Consider the following 20,487-nt stretch of genomic DNA (forward strand, 5'->3'; position numbering starts at 1 on the left):
TATAAAAATAACGGCCGAAATCGCCAGGGACCAAGTCTGGCAGTACCGGAACTGTGCGGTAATTAGTCGTTGTTTATCCACTTAATTACTGTTTCCGTTGTTGCCCTAATGAGCGTTTAGCGTTTGAATTAATTTTCATAACACTGTTGTTTTTGCGCGACCATAGACCGATTTATTAAGAAGAGAAAATTAGACGATGCCACAGCTGACGACCAAATTAAAACTCAGAAGCAGTCGACTGAAGCTACAGCTAGTAGCGCGTCATGTGATCCGAACGTGCCAAAAATTGACGTTTTCGATCGGAATCTTAAAGTTCGTCAGTACAGTGACAATTACTTAGCTATGGGGTTCACTTGGGCAGGAAACTCAGACTGCCCCTTACCGCTCTGTGTTGTCTGCGGGGAAAAGCTTGCCAATAGTGCCATGGCACCAGCTAAATTGAAGCGACACTTAACAACTAAACATCCGGATGTAGCGCACAAGAATGTGGCGTACTTCGAGAGGGCACTAAGCTTGAATAAAAAACAAACCGCTACATTCGAGAAAAAGTTCAAGATAAGTGACAAAGCTCAAGAAGCAAGTTATGCTGTCGCGCAGATCGTTGCAAAGAAAATGAAATCGCACACCGTCGCCGAAACCGTAATCTTACCTGCATGCCGAGAATTTGTGAGAATAATGTTTGGCGAGAGTGCCGTATCTGACATCAATAAGATTCCACTGTCAGACAATACGATAAGCAGACGTATTTCAGACATGTCCAGCGACATTGAAAGTCACGTTTTAGCGAAGATAAAGACACGTGGATTCTTTGCACTGCAGGTGGATGAAAGCACCGATGTCAGCGGTAAATCACAGCTTATGGGGTTTGTACGTTTTATTGACAATGGAGCTATTGTTGAAGAATTTTTCTGCTGTAAGGAATTACCAGAAACAACAAAAGGACAAGACATATTTGACGTTGTCAATTCATATTTGCAGTCATGTGACTTGAACTGGAAAAACTGCGTTGGCATTTGTACGGATGGCGCCCCTGCCTTGACGAGAAATTTCAAAGGTTTTGTCTCGCTGGTGCAACAGATGAATCCAGCTATCATGGTCACGCACTGTTTCATCCACAGAGAAGCACTAGTTGCTAAAACAGTTGGAGCCGAGTTAAAGTCTGTGCTGGACATGGTGGTGAAAATCGTTAATTATATGAAGATGAGACCTCTGAAATGTTGCCAGTTCGCCAAACTTTGTGAAAGCATGGAAGCGGACCATGTCACACTCATCCAACACACGGACGTACGATGGCTGTCTCGCGGGAAAGTTTTATCTCGTTTCTACGAGCTGAGAGAGGAGATGCTGATGTTCTGTTCTTGTGAAAACTTGAAGGATTTTGAAGAAGTACTGAGTAGCGAGTGTTGGTGTTCCAATATTTCATGAATTGAACATTTTGAACAGTGGAATGCAAGGCAGACATGAAACCGTCTTGACTTCAACTAACAGAATAAACGCATTTCTGAAGAAATTGGTAATTTGGAAGAAGCATGCATCTGCTGGAAATTTGGAAATGTTTCCCAGAGTTGTTCAAAAAATTACCAAGAAATTTTTCCATTGATTGTGACCCATTTGGCTGCTCTGTTGAATAGTCTCAGCAAATATTTTCCGTCGATATCTGTTGACCAGTACAACTGGGTTAGAAACCCGTTTGTGGAATTTGAACCGTGCCAAGGACAGTTTGCTTTGAAGGAAGAGGAGGAGCTCGTTAGCGTTGCGAGTGACAGAACGCTGAAGCTAAATCATGCAGAGTTGAACTTGGATGCGTTTTGGTTACTAGTTGAAAACGAGTACCCGGCTATGGCTCAGAAAGCTTTGCGACTTCTGTTGCAGTTTTCAACTTCTTACATGTGCGAGTTTGGATTTTCTGCTATGACCACCATCAAACACAAGAAACGAAAACGACTTTTGTCTGTCGAAGAACTTCGGGTGTCTCTCTCGAACATTCGGCCACGAATTCAACTGCTTTGTACAAATCACCAAGCACAAGTTTCGCACTGAAATGTTCGCTACTGCAAACTGATGCTAACGGGTAACAATAAAGTAACTTAGTAACTAGTAATATCGGCTATTCTGGCCACACGAGTTTATTTTTGATTTGGGCTACAATTACAGTGTTACACACCTACACCTGTATCAATCGGTGTTTTCTTGTGTCCCTGCATGTGGTTCCGCGAGCAATCTAAACGCTCCGAAGGGTTCCTTTCCAATAAAAAGGTTGAAAAACACTGGTGTAAAGCATATCCTGCACAGTTCCATGACCGTTTACCCCATCGCCCGTGAAGAACTGCTGAGGGCCAGACATGATCAGCCATAATTGTGGTCCTTACCTTGCAATAAAATTAGCTTAAGTTGTTAGCATATCTTTTTCATTGATCAACTGATTGTCCAATACATAGACAAAAATACACATGTGCTTTGTTCCGAGTGGGCGGAAAGAATGGGTGTGATGCGGTTTAGTAATGTCTAAGCTGTCAGGCAGAAGAACATATTCCTACGCCGTAACAAACGTGTTCTTTCCCCCGACTCGGAAGAAAACGCTTGTGTGGTTTTATACTTATTACAAATCCCATTTGTGCTCAAACATTCTGCTACATTTGTTTAATGTATACCATTAATATTGAATTAGGCATTTGTAATTTTATGAAAGATCCATTATGTACGCAATAAGGGTTGGGCCTAGATATATACTGTGCAGTTGCATCAACGCCTGTGTGCATTGCATATTTTTATTTACTCTTTAGCTTTGAGATTTTAAACATGTTGTATGGGACATATGCATGGACTGAGTCTGCGGTTACAGTTAAGTGGACTTTTTCCTCTCTTCTAAAATGTAACATAGGTTTTTGATCTGTAAGAGACCATTTGTTCTTAAAGTCTGCGTACTGACTAGACATTCTACTTCGAAGCAAATACCAGAGCAAATTCCACAGACTAACATCAATTAAATATATTTAAGTTTATACAGAAAGCTCGTTGATTTATAGTACATTGAAAAGCTCTATTTTTATGCTTTTATTTGGTACAAGAAATTATTGATGCATTAAACTTAGAGATAATTTAAGCATATACTCTTCCTTTTAGAAATCGAATATTTTGTCTCTCTCTAACATACCGACTAGTTTTTAATATTTGTTTGGACACATTTTGACAGGAAAATTCTAAACAATATTGCAATAATACTGTTGCCTTCTCTTTATTCTACTTTCAGTTCCCTCCATGTGTCACAGTGATAAAAAAGTCTCAAAGATATTGTAACAAGATGTAATTTTTCTAAAACAGTCAAAACAGCTGCTTTTCACTATGATACATCTACTTTTATGTATCAAATCTTTGTCATTTTAATACTTTGATTTACTAAACAAACGTTTACATCCTCGGTAATTGTATGGACTAATTGTAAATCAGTCGACTTAAGCTTGCTCCTTAAAAGATAATTCTGCTGACCCTGTTTTTGAAACTAAGAAGCTGAAAATGATTGTAGCTAAGTCTGGTATTTTAGAGTCTTTCTTACTATGGAGTTTTAAACATTTAATACAAGATTTCGGCTGCAAAGTATTTTCTCTCTGTCATTTTTTATGTCGCATTGCACACCAGCTTCATCTGCAAATTCATTGTCAAACATTCTGTCCAATATACTGTTGTCTACCTCAGCTAACTCTGATTTCCCGGCCTAGATACCGTCAAGTTCACATAAACTTCTGGTCGCTACTAACGGTATTCTCACGTTATCACTAGCGACTAAAGCGGCCATTTTCAACCAATACGACTGCATTTCTTAAATATACACACGTGATATTCTTGCAAACTTTAAAATGGATAGCAATAAATAATTTCCGATATTTTATAAGTGGATTATTATTGAATATTGTAAGTTGTAAAAATACTTCCATGTGCGATACAGAATTTTATATGAGCGATACGGAATCACAGATTTGATTACCATTATCGAACGCCAGATCAGTTATGTAAGACAAAATGGGTGTGTAATAAAGGGAAAGTTATAGTTTACGTGAAGGATTTTGCCCAGTAAAAATTTCAACTACAGAAAAATGTCCCAATTTCAACTTCCGTTGACAATAAAGTCAAACTTATAGAACTTTTAAACAATTTCTTAACGTTAACACCCATAATCGTTAGAATATTAAAAGAACTTGATATATCATACAGTGTGGATTAGATTAAACTAATTATTTTTTTTACAAATAAATCTTTAAAGAAAAACACACGTTAGTACTGCATTTGTGTAATCACAAAATTCAAACTCAAGGTCAGTAGAAGAAAACTTTCAAGTACTTGTAACTTCAATTACAAAATATTTAATTTATAAAAATAAAGAATCTCTGTATCTCAATAAACTTGTTTTGATCAAATCTAAATAACACATTCATCTTCCAAGACGGATTTCAAGTATATGCTACGCATTTAATTTGGAGTTTTGAGCTTACGCGTTGGGCTCAACAATGTTTGTTAATATAGAATCAGGGATGTAAGTGTTTAATAAATCAAGAAAGGGAAGAGGGCAATATTAATAACGACGATGACTACATTCGTTTTAGGCTATAATTATATGTAACTATTTATTATAAGCAAAATCAAATACGGTAAATGTCCATAACTCAATTGTAATAAGTATATAAATCGGCATCAATTCAACTACTTATTTGTCTCTGGCCTACAGTCTTCTAAAAAATTGTATGCAATACAAAAATCGGTGAAGCTTGGAACACCGTCGGCGTTAACATGCATTGTTCTTGTTTCTCCATGAACAAGTGGCTGCTTCAGATGCATTACAATGAACCAGTTTCACGTGTCTGAAAAAATACAATGATTGTCTATGATTTATTTGTCAATTTGACATATCTATTATCCTTGGAATATTTATATTGGGCAGAAAATTGTTCTCACTTGTACATATGATATAAGATATATATATATATATATATATATATATATATATATATATATATATATATATATATATATATATATGTATATATATATATATATATATATATATATATATATATATATATATATTCGGTTTTCCGGGTTCTTCCTCCACCATTAATACTGTCCGCCATGTATAGCCTATCGTGTGCTGAAAAATGGCGTTAAACCCTACAACAACAACAACAAAATATATATATATATATATATATATATATATATATATATATATATATATATATATATATATATATATATATATATATATATATTCAACGTTTCAATCATCTAAGCTGTGAAAGTTTAGCTTGTCGGCAAAGGAAGAAAATTAAACCATATTCCCCTGCTCCTGTCGTTCATTGTATGTTCCGTCTTCTATGGTATATCATCATTTAAACGTCGTCAATGTATATTAATTTCAGGTTGTAAAACTACGCCGCAACAACATCAAGCGTGAACTAAAAACGTTGTCTGTCATCGACGTGTCTGCTATTACAAAGTACTTCAAAAGATCAAGAGCTAACAGCGTGACGCAAGCGTCTATGTAAGCCAGGTGACTGATCTCATGATGATTGTGGTCTCTTGTTGCCATGATGTTTACATACATATAGACACACATGCATATATTTTTACATGCATATACACATACATTCATACATACATTCATACATACATACATACATACATACATACATACATACATACATACATACATACATATAAAATATTGCGAACATATTTGTATATCTGGTGGTCAAGCGCAAATGTGCTTATAGAGCAAGACACAAAATACTTACATGCACTCCTTGCTGCACATATTTCAGACCGTATTCTGTCTTGACCGCAGTCAGGTTGGTAGACAAATTTGCTAATCTAGTGAGCGATCTAGTCGCCTTGACAGCAGGGTCAGTTTTCTTGCCTTTTTCCAAGTGGGACAGCTTTGTTCCTCTGAAATGCAGGCAACACAGATATTTGCAGGATGTTGGATTAATGTTAAATTAAATCGGGCTTCTTTGCGGCCTTTTGAACTGCTGAGTTCGGTTCACCCACTACTGCACCCGCAAACTGCGTGAATTTAAAACTGCTGTTACCTCCAGTTTCCTGGCTTTAGATTTGGCCATAGCCACGGTCGTTATAGAATATATTATCGCTGTATTTATCACAATTTAGTAGACGAAGATGTCCACTCTACTGAAGCAATTTTCTGGTGTAGTGCCAAGTGAAATACAAAATCTCGTTCTTTCTTCCTATTCGTTTTAGGTGAGAAAAATGTTTTATATATTAAATGTCAATTGAATTATTATTGTATTGTCGGTCGCCAGTTAAAGTTGTCGATGAGCATAATGTCTCATCAAAATGTTGCTCTCTACAATAATTTCGTTCCAAGGTTATTAAAGGCGATAAAAATATCACAAATTTTTACCTTTGACCAGGAATTTCGACATGGATTCAAATAATAGCTTAAACTTCACTGTGAATAATAACGTATCGAAAAATATGGAATAAAAGGAATTCAGTGGGAACAATTTGCATCCTACCCATCCATAGCGATGAAGAATTCAAAAAAAAATTCAAATCTTTAACATCATTACCCTTTTTTGGTTCACCTTATATCTTTATTTTAAGTTGGAAGAAACACAACATTCATATTAGTTTGCATGAAGCAAATTTGTGGATTCGAAATCAAAAATGTTACTTTTGCCCCTCTGTTAAGCCATCGGGTAAGCTGATATTTCACTTAATTCTGTCAACCAAAGATAGAAAGTCTTAGTTATTTTCTTTTGATATCGTATTTACATCTTTCATTAGTATGATGGCTTTGCGTTTTGGTGTATTACATTAACAAATGAATTGGGAAGAAGAATAAAAAATACAACATTCTATAGAAATTTTAGAAAATACTGATTGCGTATTGTATGCCCGCTTCGTGACATTAGAAATTGCACCGTCTTCTTGAAAAAAAATTAGTATGGCTTGTAAGACTTCTCAAAAATCAATTTCAATTAGCTTACTTGCACTTGAGAACACACTCGTTTACGTAGGAATGACCATCAGCGCCACGCACGGGATTGTATTCCATGGTTCATATACAGTTGTCATCTGAACGCATCGTGTTGCACTCTCCTTCATGATCCAACTGAACAGCACTGAAAATAAATATATTATTTTGGGTAAGAAATTATGTCATAACCAATTGTAGTGAATCCTTCTTGCATTAACGTTTGGGACCGAATAGTTTTGAGTAAAGAAATAATTGCAATGGTAGAAAGCAGAACAAGCTATAACGATAATTTCGGAGGATACATCGTGAGATGCACCGGTTGTAAGACAAGCCTGTTGATTGGTGACTGAAGAGATGCTCCACTTACAATGTTTATTTCATGTGTGTAGAAAATAGAAAGAGATAAAAACATTTTCACGACTTTCAAACGCGCGAACGAAATGTTGACAAAATTTGATTCAAAGCATCAAGGTCTAACTTACTTTCAAAATTTGCATAATTGATTCCGATCCGCCATGAAATATGGTCAACAACACCATAGAAAAGTCAGCAAAGGACATAATTTTATAACAGCTGAAAAGAAATGGAATCAAAATGGACCCGAAAGTGTCCTGGTGTAAAGAGGTTAAATTCTACAAGTGATGCCGATACTCTAGGCAATGTAAATACTCTCACTATGAAAAGAAAAATACTACAAATGAACTTTTCACAAAACCACTTAACAGAATTTAACCAAATTTGTCAAATAGTACCCATGTAGAAATGCCTTCGCGTCCTGTACGGATGATGTCCATCGATTGTCAGACGTGGCTTACATTACTAGTGGTATACATGCATTCAAAAAACTTGATCAAAAAATAGTGCTGAACAGAATTTGGCGATTTCTGAAAGCAAGCATCTTAGTATAATGTCCTTTCAGTATTGGAGATATCATACTGATGTTCCATGATACATGCATAGAGATAAACACATCAGAAAAGCTTCGAAACGATTTTGAACAAAAACATGTGAATCAAATTGATTGACGTCAGGAAGCAGAAGCTATATCAAGCCACTTGGAGCTGATTTGTTTCTTATGGTAATGTTCTGTTTGAGAACGACGGTGTATTCTCAGGAGAAACCAGTGGTACACACCCCATAACAAAAGGTTTTCTTCGTAATATGCATGTATAGGTCGACCTTGGTAAATCTGCAAAGTATTTATGTCAATATTAGTGTTAACTCCAAAATGTATGATCTAGGTTTAGGAAGCGTGTGCTTGGATTTCACAAGCCTAGCTAACGTTTACACATACAATGTATTCTAGAATGGCGTAATCTGATGGCTGACATTTAAGTCCAACATACATTTGACCACTGCAATGGCTTAGGCTTAGAATTAACTTTAAGATTTATGTTTGCCAAAATGGTGCCGTGTTGTGAGTTAATAGATTATTGTAACTGTAAGACTCAAGAAAAGGTCTGCCGGTTTTGCTCTAGACTATATGTTTCTTTATATATCAACATATTTCACGTCTACAGGTAAGATATATGAGCATTGGATGTTTATCAGATTGTTTGGTTATAAATTTCAGTTTAAATCCTTGCGTACATTCTGTTTGCGCAATGCAGCTATAGACGTCGATTGTACGCTGTGTAAGGTCTTATAACTTGATAAAATTAACGTGAATTATGGAGCTCCAAATGATCAAGTGAAGAAGTAAATAGACCCAATTGTCTGCGGTGGCATCTAAAATGAATTAACTTATATTTGTTAGGGCTTACCAGCATTTCATTTCGCATTGGTTGGGATATGTCTTTCCATCTTTTCCGCACACAGGCGACCAGATTCGAGGACATATACAACCACATCCACCAATGTTCTTCTTAGCCTTGCATTCACCCTCATGAGTCATTACAATTCCCCTGGAGAATCAAAAAAAAAAAAAAAAATAAATAAATAACACTAATCCAATAATCCAATCTTATTATGTCTCTTCGTTATTTTTTTTCAGCTTTATGTTCACGTGAGTTTATCACCACAAACATGGTACGATATTGCGTAGTATGAGAGAATATTATAATGATCTATGTCGCATAGTTCATCCCACAATGTTGAATTAGTTGCAAAATATATTTGAATATATAACAGCTATAGGTTATTAGACTGATATCGGAAATTGTTAATCAGTTTGTTTCCTAAGCAGTGCAGCGCATTGTTTTGACACTCGGGATCGAGATCCAGACAGAGAGAGAGAGAGAGAGAGAGGGTAAGAGAGAGAGAGAGAGAGAGAGAGGGGGTAGCTAACCGCATTTTGTTTATATTCTTCCCCGGGGATGTGAAACGTAGGTATTGAGAGTGGGCTGTTTCAACTGTCGTCGATTTCAAAGCCTCATCAATATATTCGTTACCATAGTATATTCTGAATTTCTTTCTAATCATACACAAGGCGATTCCATGATCACATATTGTTTGCAATGTTGTGCAAAGATATAGACGTGGATTGGAAAAAAATGAATCTTGTTTTTACTTAGTATGGTATCAAATTAAACGAATTTATTGTTTGCTTTCTTGATCTACCATATTTGTATATGTTATGATGGCCTTCCAGCAAGAACAAGTCCAAGTGAGCTTAAAGGAAATATTCCGGTCGACTCAAAATGAAAAAGTTACCAGTAAGGAATCCCCGTTCGTCCTTTCTGTCTTTGCTAATTCATTTCAAAATGGTAGTTAATAGTCAAAAGGTTGGTTTCCATGGGTTTTTGTTTCAACATGAGGGCTAGCAGATAAAAGTCTGGATTTGTTTCGTTTCATTCATATCTTAAATTTTCCATTTGACTTAGACATGGAATGAGATAACAAAATTTAGTCCTGAGTAAGATTTAATATCGATTTGGATGCAGGTAACAAGTTTAATACAACTTTAATATGATAGCAGTAACAAAGGAAAGAAGGAAGATTAAATGAATGAAGAAAGTTATACCATCCACATTTTGGTCTTCGGTCCTATGGCATCATTACCAGGTCTCTTTGGGTTTATATTAATTGCCTCTTCATTGTACCATTACTGGTGAAATTTAGTTTGGATGCAACAACGTATTAAATCAGATCATTACAAATAACTTGCAAGAACCATTAGGACTGGGCAACAACTTTGCAACCAAAGCTGTTAAAGCAAACTTCATATTTGTACAATATTAGATTAGTAATTCACATCGCACCTAGAATAACTGACATAATCAATTTCGTTTCGTAAAACATACGATATTCGTAATTATTTCATTGAGTTTTAAAAATATAAAGGTACTTTTGCTTTCTTACACTTTGTCATCGTATCAGTACATGAGTGATCGTATATAGTTAATTTCATTTATTGTATCATGTACATTGGGGATTGGTTTGGATTGGTTCGATTTGTTGTGGCACAGCAGCGCAATTAGGTTATTTTTCGTGCCAAGGCAATTGGACTGAAGTGCCTTGCACAAAAACACATGAAATAATCGATGCGGCCTGATCCGGTTATGATCTGAACCAGCACCTTTGACAACCATCTTACTTTTCATAAAATTGTATATATACATTTTTTTCTTCAAATTGCAGACTTATTGAGATGTCTACGTTTATAATATTGTATATATGATGGCTTCAGCCTTGGATGTTTCCGATAATAATCGATTTCGAAGATATATATTTTGCTTCTTGCTAGTAATATTAAAACAGTTAATATTTTAAAAAGCAATTTGCCGTTCTTTGAAATATATTAAATCTACTCTTTGGCTACAGACGCTCTGTGCACATTTATTACAAACAACTTTATATATATATATATATATATATATATATATATATATATATATATATATATATATACACATATGTCGGTACTCGCCATCGCTCTGCGTGGGTTCGAGTCTCGGATTCGTCTAATGTGGGTATGTGAGAAAGCTTGCCAGTAGCTTCTCGTGGGTCTGTGGTTCTTTCCGGGGTTTTCCCTGGTTCTTCCTCCCCCATTAATACTGGCCGCCATGTACAGCCTATTGTGTGCTGAAAAATTGCGTTACACCCTACAACAACAACAACAACTAGCCATCGCTTGAAATTCAAACATCAACGAATCATTCGTCAATCACAATCAACTATTGGTGTTAATCAGTTGTTATATGCTCCATGTATTTTTCATCGACAATGTTTTGTTGGCACACATGGAAATAGATAAGCTGTCGAACGATCCTTTTCCTTCAAATTAAACCTATATTACAGTTTTGCAATTAATTTGTAACAGTCGATTTTCGAATTTAAAAATAACGTTGTCATATTATAGATATAAAGAGAGATATACATAGATTGACAGATATTGACAGGTGTTTCTACTCCATATCGACATTACTTGCACTCCATTTCACACTTGTTGTCGTACGTATTCCCGTCCAGCCCACACACCGGCATGTACTCCATGGTGCACAAACAGACCGGATTTCCAGCTAGAAATGAAATACACACTTACCAATATATATATATATATATATATATATATATATATATATATATATATATATATATATATATATATATATATAATAGATTACATAAAATAACAAAGTCGTTATGGCTCATCGATTTCTAGGTCAATAAAACATATTTTTCAGCATCCGAAACAAGTTAAAATAAACTAGTTGAATCCTAACAAATTTAATGGTTTAATTCCTGTCGAAGCAGTCATGTAAAGGTTTGGAAGCAGAACGGTTTTTCTATTCTATTCGTTTGTTTTGTATTTGCCTTTGCAAAAGACTCATTAAGAATCGAAAGCGCTCAGGCTAATTAGATACTGGTTTTGTACTGTTCGTTGTTAGTTTATTGTATTTATCTTAATGCATCCCTGACACACGTGATCCCTTGTTGGATTTAGTGCACTTGAAAGGACTATTATTTGCCATATGATAAGTATTCTTTATATTATGAACCTCGTATGGCACGATCTACCTTTGGTGTGATCTAACACCCTTTCAATTCTGCATTTTATCTCGTGTTAGTGTATACGTTCCAATTTGTTTCTTCTTGTATTTAGATAGTTGCCGAACCTAGTAGAATAGAGACGATGTCTGAACCAATACAGAAAACACTCAAAACTTTACTCAATACAACTAATGTCCTACTTTGTCTAAAGCATAATCGCACTCTCTTGCATCATATCCTCGAATCAAAAACAAACAGCCACTAAAGGTCTTCAAATTCATGTCAAGCCTCAAATTATTGGCAAGGGTTCAAACAGATTCAACAAGTGATGGAATAAAGTAACCCACGATGCTTCCATGAAACGCAATGCCCTACTCAGAGAAAACTTGAATCATCAATATCTAGTCAAATCAGCAACCATCGAAAAACTAAAACAGCAGTTGAATTCAGTTTCCACAGGAACAATTGCAAACGTTTAACTCTTATTAAATAAGAATCAACAAAGACTACTTGCAAAACTATGCAAAGTCAGAGAAAGAAAACTTAGAAGTCATGATCTACAACCAAATCAATGATACAAAGAAACTTCAATTGACGAAATTTCTTCTAAAAACAAACGTAAGAACAAAATCGCCGTAAAAGGAAGAATCGTAAGTACTCAATAGCAAAAATTAATTCAACTGCTACGGTGCTCTTTATCTAAAAGTTAGAACTTACGGAGGCAGAAATAAAAACTTTATCTAAGGGTTTGAGTTTCTGTCCCCGTCCAAAGACATACCACGGAGGGAAGCTGAAAAGGACGCCGAGTTCAGCCGCGTACTAAGACTCAAGGCCCATTTTGCCTTGCAGCCAATAAATAAATCAGAGAAAAATAGAAGCTGCGACCAACCCATATTCAGTAAGAAATGTAATTGGAAACCACCAAAAAGTTCAATTCCAAATATAGAAGCCTTTATCAACTCAGTTGAAAACGAGACTTCCAGACACATCAATCATACTAACAGATACTCTAATTTGACAAAAGAAGAAACAGATGCCCTACACTCACTGAAAAGCAGAACAGACATCATACTTAAGCCTGCAGATAAGGGTTCCGCTGTGGTCGTTATGAATAGGGAATACTACATTAGTGGAAGTAAGTAGACAACTAAGTGACTTTATGTTCTGCCAAAAGCTAGACCATGATCCAACACTGGTATATGCAAAAACCATCACAAACATTATTGACGATGCGTACCAAATCGGGCACATAGACCAGCAAACGAGAAATTTCCTAAGTCCAGAAAATCCCAGGGCAGGTAGATCTTATCTTCTACCTAAACTCCACAAACGAGGAAACCCGGGCAGACCTATAATCTCCGTAACGAGCATCCCGCAGAAAGGATATCAGAATATTTGGATCACTTTATGAGACCATATGTCCACAAATCACCATCATATCTTCAGGACACGACAGATTGCCTCATAAAAACAAAGCAATCAAACCATTACTGCCAGATACATTGCTTGTTTCCTTAGACGTAACATCTTTGTATGCTAACAAAAAGAAGGGATGCAGGCGTGTAGAGAAGCATGGGAAACAAGTACTGTAGACAATCCACCCACACACTTCCTAGTCCAACTCCTGGAGCTTGTCCTAAAACCCATTAACGTTGAATTTAATGAAAAAAACTGCCTCTGAATCAATGGAACCACAATGGTTACAAAATGGCCCTTTCGTATGCTAACATTTTTATGGGAAAACCTTTAGCATCGGTGGAACTTTTACCATACCAGTAGGTTCGATTTATCGACAATATAGAAATGAAGTAGCAACATGGAAGATACAATCTGGATGATTTCATATAAAAGGCAAACAACTTCCTTCCCTCAATAAAATTTACGGCAGAAGTCTCCAACTCAAACCACGTTTTCCTGGACACAACAAAAAGATTGGTAGAAAACAAACTCCATATAGCCATCTACTCAATACCAACCGACAAACACCTGTATCTCCTCCCAAGCAGCTGTCATCCCAAAAACTGCATTAGGAACATGCCATATAGTCAGGCACTGAGGATACACAGAATTTGCTCCGACGATGAAACGTTCCTAAAAAGGTCTATTAAAACGTTTAATTTACCGAGGCTACGACAAAGACCTGATTGCGGAGATAACTTAAAGGGCTAAACAAATAAACCGCGATGACATACTAAAATACTGAGAGAAGGAAAAGGCTGATAGGATACCATTTATCCTGACCCACCATCCAGACAAACCCAAAGTAGGTAAAATCATCGGGAAACATTGGCCCATTGCGGACTCGTCTGATGCACTAAAGTTATTCCTTCCGAACAAACCTGTAGTAGCCTACCGGAGACCAAAAAGCCTCAAGGACATTTTAGTCAACCCTAGTCAATCTGACCGCTGTGGCGATAAAAAGTACAAAACCTATCAATGTATGATAGTGACCAGGACATTTTCTAGCACAGTGACTCGAGAAAAAACTGACATACATGGTCTAAACAAAACATGCAAAACAGAGAATGTAATTGATCTCATGACATGAACAATCTGTAGCCTTTAGTATGTAGGAGAAACTGAAAAGCTATACAACCTTCATAGATCTGATCGGATGACAAAGAAGCAAGTTGTACAGAAGTCCGGTCGCAGAACACTTCTCCTCCCCTTGCCACGCGTTCAGTGATATAACACCTATTGCAGTTGCTCACATCCCCAACGGGAAAGAGCCGAAACCAGGAAAGACGATGAATCTTACTGGATACGCCGCCTTAGAACATTGAAACCAAGCGGTTTAAACCAAGAAGACTAAGAAAAGACAACCATGCACAAATAAAATTATCTTTTTGCAGCCGACACAATTTTTAAAAAAGAATTTTCTAAATTTGTTTAATAGCCTATACTTACACTATAACAATGAAATATCTGGAATATAATTTGCGCTTACATTAATTTACATAAAAGAACAGATGTCATTATGGGTCATCGAGTTCTAGGTCAATAAAGAATATTTTCCAGCATCCGCAACGCGTTGAAATAAACTAGTTGGAACATAATAAATTTCAAGGTTTAATTCCTGTCGAAACACACATGTAAAGTTCTGAAAACACAACTGTTTTTCTGTTCTATTCGTTTGTCTTGTCTATGCTTTGTCTTTGCCTTTGAAAAAGACTCATTAACAGTCGAGAGCGCTAAGGCTAATTAGATGGTTTTGCATTGTACGTTGTCAGTTTATAACACACACACACACACACACACATACAGAAAGTATAGCCTCAAATCTACAAATGGCTTCGAAAATTAGTACATTTTTTGAGATCTTTGATAGATACAAAATAATTATTATCTTCGTCTTCTTCTTATACTAGAAACGGGAGACAAACGAAAATGAACTTTGTTAAGGCAATCGATGACGCAGTGATTTACCTCCATCGCGATATCGATCCCAAACGTGAGAGAGAGAGAGAGAGAGAGAGAGAGAGAGAGAGAGATTACTAGCACGAGGTCTAATTTAGTCCAGGATGCATAAACGTTGAAGAAGAGAGATTAATAAATTCTTACTTTTGCGGATTTTGGAAGATTATCAACGTCAGTACCGTGCTTGAATTACGGATGTTTTGCCCAAATTAAGTTTCACAAGATCGGCACACCGCATATCGAGCATTTGCAGATTTTAATATCCTACTTTCATTCAGGATTTAAACTCCATCGCGATATCGATCCCAAACGAGAGAGAGAGAGAGAGAGAGAGAGAGAGAGAGAGAGAGAATATGCCCTTGCAGAGATTTCTTGCATTCTAATGCCATCTGCATAAACACTGATATATTGTAAAATTGTAGATTTGCAAATCTTTGAATTCATGGCATGGTGACTGTACCAATGCTGCGAATACGACAGCATAATGAGGAGACCAAGCTTTGCTTTTCGGATAGAGAGAGAGAGAGAGAGACAGAAAGATAGAGCGGAAGCAAAAAAAACTTTTCTTCCCAGTTAAGAAATCGGAATTACGCTATAACGTTGCATGTCAACGTTCCTACATGTCTATCGAAATAGAATGGGAACTACTAATGGACATCTAAAAATACACGCTAAATATAGAATATGAAGTTGGTAAGTACATGTATTTCTCCTTCTTTCTATCATTGTATGTATTTATTTTCCTGCCCTTTTGACTCCTTTGATTTATTGGATAAAATTGAATGCCGTGCCTGACACCACAGTACCATTTTTGACAATTTATACAGATGTAATATTAGCTGATGCTAATTTCCGTTTGATGTGGCTGATATTTATAGGTTACTGCATTTGTACGCAAAAATATGAATGAGTTTTTCGGATGGATATACTGCACGACCCCGGGAGTGCAATATATTCATCCGACAAAATGAATTCATATTTTCCAATACAAATGCAGTAACCTTTTTATTATATGCTCATTTTCTTATTCTACAACAGGCTTAATTATATAATCAAAAATACACAACAAGAAACAAAGTAACTGAATTTATCCCGTATTCTAAAGAAAATACACAAGCGCAGACTCATCATTACACAACAACAACATTATTATTGCGCACACAATTCCGCCCAGATAAATTTTGAATTTAGTCGCGCGCTAGACATCACTTTTGAAAGAAAATGGCGTTTTGGTCTACTTAAAATTGTAATTAAGATTCATATTGTGAATGAATGCGCTTCTGTTCTGTCAATGAATGTTTAAAATCATAATGTGGTAAACAATATGACGTCTTTCAATTGTATTTATAAAAAAAAAAAAAAAAAACGCTATGGAATATAATGTTTATTTCATTTCGAGTGCAATAGGGAGGATATATATATATATATATATATATATATATATATATATATATATATATATATATATATATACACACAGTAGTTCCTAATACAATATTAGGCACACGTGAGTGCAATTTAACTGTGTTGTTCAGAATTTATTTTATCTCTTACAACTGAAGTTTGATGGAACGGAAGGGGTGCAGTTGCAGCTGTTAGATATAAATGAGTCTCGTTATGTTCCTGTTTTACTTCTGAAAACTATAGTTGGAATTGTTAAAAATGCTAAAAGGGCGGTCGTAGTGACCCATTTATAATGAGTCAAATGTTATCATTCCAAAGTGTGTTCTTATTATAATTCTTAGGATGGAAAGTGTTATAATTTGAACACCAATACATTCATTACGTGGTTTCCAAAGTCATGAAAAGGAGGTTACAGTGATTTTAATTTACTGTCAAATATTCTCATTGAAAGATACATTCTGAGTGAAAGGATTGTTTAGAATGCAGGTTATTCCAGCCCTTTTATTTTACGGAAAAGTAATTACTTGTAATTTTCATGACTATTTGTCTATTTGTGTTATTAAATATACAAACAACACTCTTCTGCATTAAATATGCTTATACATTTCTTTTTCATTCAAAGACACTTCCTTTAAACATGGACTGGTATTGGAAATTGAGGGCAAAATGCTCCATTCGAGAAACTTGAAACTGGAAACAAGATCCGAGCGCAGACTTTCTCCAAGAAAGGATTTCTACTGATTGAATATTTCTTATGCCATTTTTTTTGCTCTTATTAACCTATGGATGACGGTTGCGCTAATCACTAAATACTAAACAAATCTTGAATTTTAGTGTCTAGGTAACTATGAAGTTTTTCACGTGTTGCACAATTAGAACCGCATTTTCTACGGTGCGTTATATTATTTCTTCCATTATTATATTAAAAAATTCCTGGAAAAATATTGAGATATTTTAAAAGCAATACTATTCATTCATTTCTTTGTTTCTTTATTCTTTCTATATTGCCTTGGGCACACAATTTTTTGAAGAGGCGCTAAATGAATATTTGGAATAGAAAGTAAAAACAAAGATGCAGTGGAGTAAACATTAACTGGAATGTTATTTTCATGTTGCCTATTTTTTGCAAAAGCATTCTGTAAATAATAGGGTAAGTCTCTGTCTGTCTGTCTCTCTTTCTCTCTCTCTCTCTTTCTATATCTATCTATCTAAATATATATATATATATTATATATATATATATATATATATATATATATATATATATATATATATATATATATATATATATATATATATATATATATATATATATATATATATATATATATCTATATCTATATATATATATATATATATATATATATATATATATATATATATATATTATTTTAGAAATAAACAAAAGGGGTTAACGTTTGTTCATTTCCATCACGATACTTAGTCGTTATTTGCTGTGTTTAATGTACTCAGTATTGTGTTGTATTTCTGTTCATGTGTACAGTAGTTTACACCAGCCTGGAAGAACTCATCAGGCTCACACAGGCATGGGCTTGGGATGTTAACAGCAGAGGGCCATTCAGCTGGGGTGTCATATTACCTTGGATAGAAACTATCCAAATTTTTGGGGCCTGTCCTATGAGTATGTGGTCTATAGATGAAGTTGTCAATTTTCAGAGGGAGAGAACGTTTTCAGCTAACGTATATGTCATTAAATTTTATTAGCTCGGTCTACATATTGTAACAATGTTATTCGTGAAAACTAGAGCATGAAGTGTGCGAAAACGAGAAATGTGTTATCAGCATGATCTGCAGATTGTTTGTTGATGGCTTTCATAGATTAGCTGGTAGAGCTTTGATATGACATAATGACGCATCAGGTTTGAACCCCATCATCTGTCCAACGTTTCAAAAAACATTTGATATTTTTTCTTTTTAGAATTAAATAGTCATAACATCAAAAGCTGCCCAATAATAATTTCCAAATGCAGTAATTCCATTTAAGTTGAGCAGGTTTTGAAGTATTCGATATATTGAACCTCTTTTTCATGGATAAAAGTTGCGTCAAATTAAATTAAGTTAAATTAAGCATCTTTACCGGGTAGAAGGGGGAGTGAGGTGAGAGACGATTGCACAAGATTTGACTAAGTCTGTCACAATATCTGGTGAGATAAGATAAATAGAAATTAGTTTATATTTTGTAGACAGGCTTTGTTTGTCCGGATATAATTTAATACCTTTAGGAGTTTTATGCTTTATTTGTGTTGATAATTGATGTTATTGAATTAAACTTGAGGAAAACACGTTCCGGTTTAAATTGTGATGGAACTAGGATGAAGGGCAAAAAATTGACATCGATCATTGGGGTATTCCAGTGTACCCTAAATCGATCCGCCGTCAGCTAGGCGTAATTGTGTTTTCCCTGCAGCAAAAACAAAATACTAAAGCAAATACCTCAATGAGTCTGTGGCATGATTGCTACTGTAACGCCGATGTGGGATTTAAAGAAAAGTTCATGGCGATGACACATCCTTCCTGGTATGAACAGCTGTTTAGCACACGTCTAGCCAAATTTGTATTACAGAGTTACTTACAGTGATTGGAGAGAAAAGTAATCAGTCATTAAACCTTCGAACAGAGGGCGTGGGGTTTGTGACTCTTTACGATCGTATTGGCGAACGTGATAAAGACCACATCCTTTCATGATGTAAAGATAGTAAGAGAACTGATATTTTAGTTAGTTTTATCAATGTACAACACGGAGGCACGCTATAAGTGCTTGTTTGCAAATGGGCTTCATCCTCGTGACACATGTAATCAATTAAACTCTCATTTTACTCTTCCACATATAGTATTATTCCATAAATGTACTGATCGTCGCTATACAATCTTTCCCCGTCCTGGCGACCTAGAAATGTCCCTCAGGAACATCATGGCGGTCCTCATTTGGGTCGCACCAGGTTTTAAGGCATCCAATGTCATAGAAGACGGTCGTAATACCCAAAGGTCCTCGACCTACAAGATGTTCGTCTGAAAGAATCCGTGAGGGCCAAACGTCCTTAAAGAGTGAGGCTGAACACAGGCGCACCCTCTACAAAACGTACTGGTGCAGTTTCAATGCACTCTGTGGCGTTGATATCTCACTTACACGTTTATGAAAAATGAAATACGGGCCACGGTTCACAAGGCACACATTTCTATTTTCATAAATGAGGCGGCCAAAAACGAAGTGTTGTCCGCGAACATAGTTAAAATTATCGACTTGAGTTCTTAATAAGCTGTGCTTGGTCTGTGCCTCCATTCCCGCATTAAAATATGGATGAAATGAAAAGAAAAAAAGGGGAGAGAGTTCCACGAAAAAACCTACCAACAAACAAGGTATTGATTAACCTTCTGTTGCAAGCGTGCCGACCTTAGGCTTGCTAGCGATTGTCAAGAAAACTAGCGTCTTAATCACGAACATATTCCAAAACTCACAACATTACAGTCAGTGAAGTCTACTTTGAAAAGCTGGTATAAAATATTTGCCCCTTGGCGGTCAAGTGGTTATAAGTCCTCAATCGCCCCAGGGAGATATGAGCGGAGATATCCACGGATGTGTGCACCAGCCTTTCCATTACATTGGTAGCCAAAAACTCTAGCAGCTATAGCCACATTTACGATTTTTAAATAAGCGCCGTCAATATCAGTATTGCAATACAAGAAAGGTCATCTGATAGCTGCCATCTGCCAATCCTAGGGCG

At 35.8% G+C, this 20,487-nt stretch overlaps 2 protein-coding genes across 2 annotated transcripts; one reads left to right on the forward strand and one right to left on the reverse strand.

Moving 5' to 3' along the window:
• Positions 1 to 342: 342 nt before the first annotated feature.
• LOC149800331 (zinc finger BED domain-containing protein 5-like) lies at positions 343 to 1,425 on the forward strand. Its single transcript, XM_089958388.1, has one exon. The coding sequence runs from the start codon at positions 343 to 345 to the stop codon at positions 1,423 to 1,425; it is 1,083 nt and encodes a 360-aa protein (XP_089814514.1).
• Positions 1,426 to 4,605: 3,180 nt separating this feature from the next.
• On the reverse strand, positions 4,606 to 11,467 carry LOC149800332 (serine protease inhibitor dipetalogastin-like). Its single transcript, XM_089959926.1, has 5 exons — positions 11,358 to 11,467; positions 8,755 to 8,895; positions 7,002 to 7,136; positions 5,787 to 5,937; positions 4,606 to 4,853 (listed from the first exon to the last, which is right to left on the reverse strand). The coding sequence occupies exons 1-3, from the start codon at positions 11,423 to 11,425 to the stop codon at positions 7,073 to 7,075; spliced, it is 273 nt and encodes a 90-aa protein (XP_089816052.1). The 5' UTR covers positions 11,426 to 11,467; the 3' UTR covers positions 4,606 to 4,853; positions 5,787 to 5,937; positions 7,002 to 7,072.
• Between the last annotated feature and the right edge of the window lie 9,020 nt (positions 11,468 to 20,487).

Source organism: Sinohyriopsis cumingii, chromosome 5 (genome assembly GCF_028554795.1).
Source record: "Sinohyriopsis cumingii isolate HCF-2022 chromosome 5, ASM2855479v2, whole genome shotgun sequence".
In the NCBI taxonomy this organism is placed as follows: Eukaryota; Metazoa; Mollusca; class Bivalvia; order Unionida; family Unionidae; genus Sinohyriopsis; species Sinohyriopsis cumingii.

Bases quoted from the DNA above. Each gene is read 5' to 3' on its own strand.
- LOC149800331 (XM_089958388.1), top strand. From the start codon at position 343: ATGGGGTTCACTTGGGCAGGAAACTCAGACTGCCCCTTACCGCTCTGT.
- LOC149800332 (XM_089959926.1), bottom strand. From the start codon at position 11,425: ATGGAGTACATGCCGGTGTGTGGGCTGGACGGGAATACGTACGACAAC. The intron at 8,896-11,357 runs GTAATGTCGATA...TTGATTCTCCAG, and splicing joins AAGTGTGAAATGGAGTGCAA to GGGAATTGTAATGACTCATG. The intron at 7,137-8,754 runs GTAAGCCCTAAC...ATTTATTTTCAG, and splicing joins CAATGCGAAATGAAATGCTG to TGCTGTTCAGTTGGATCATG.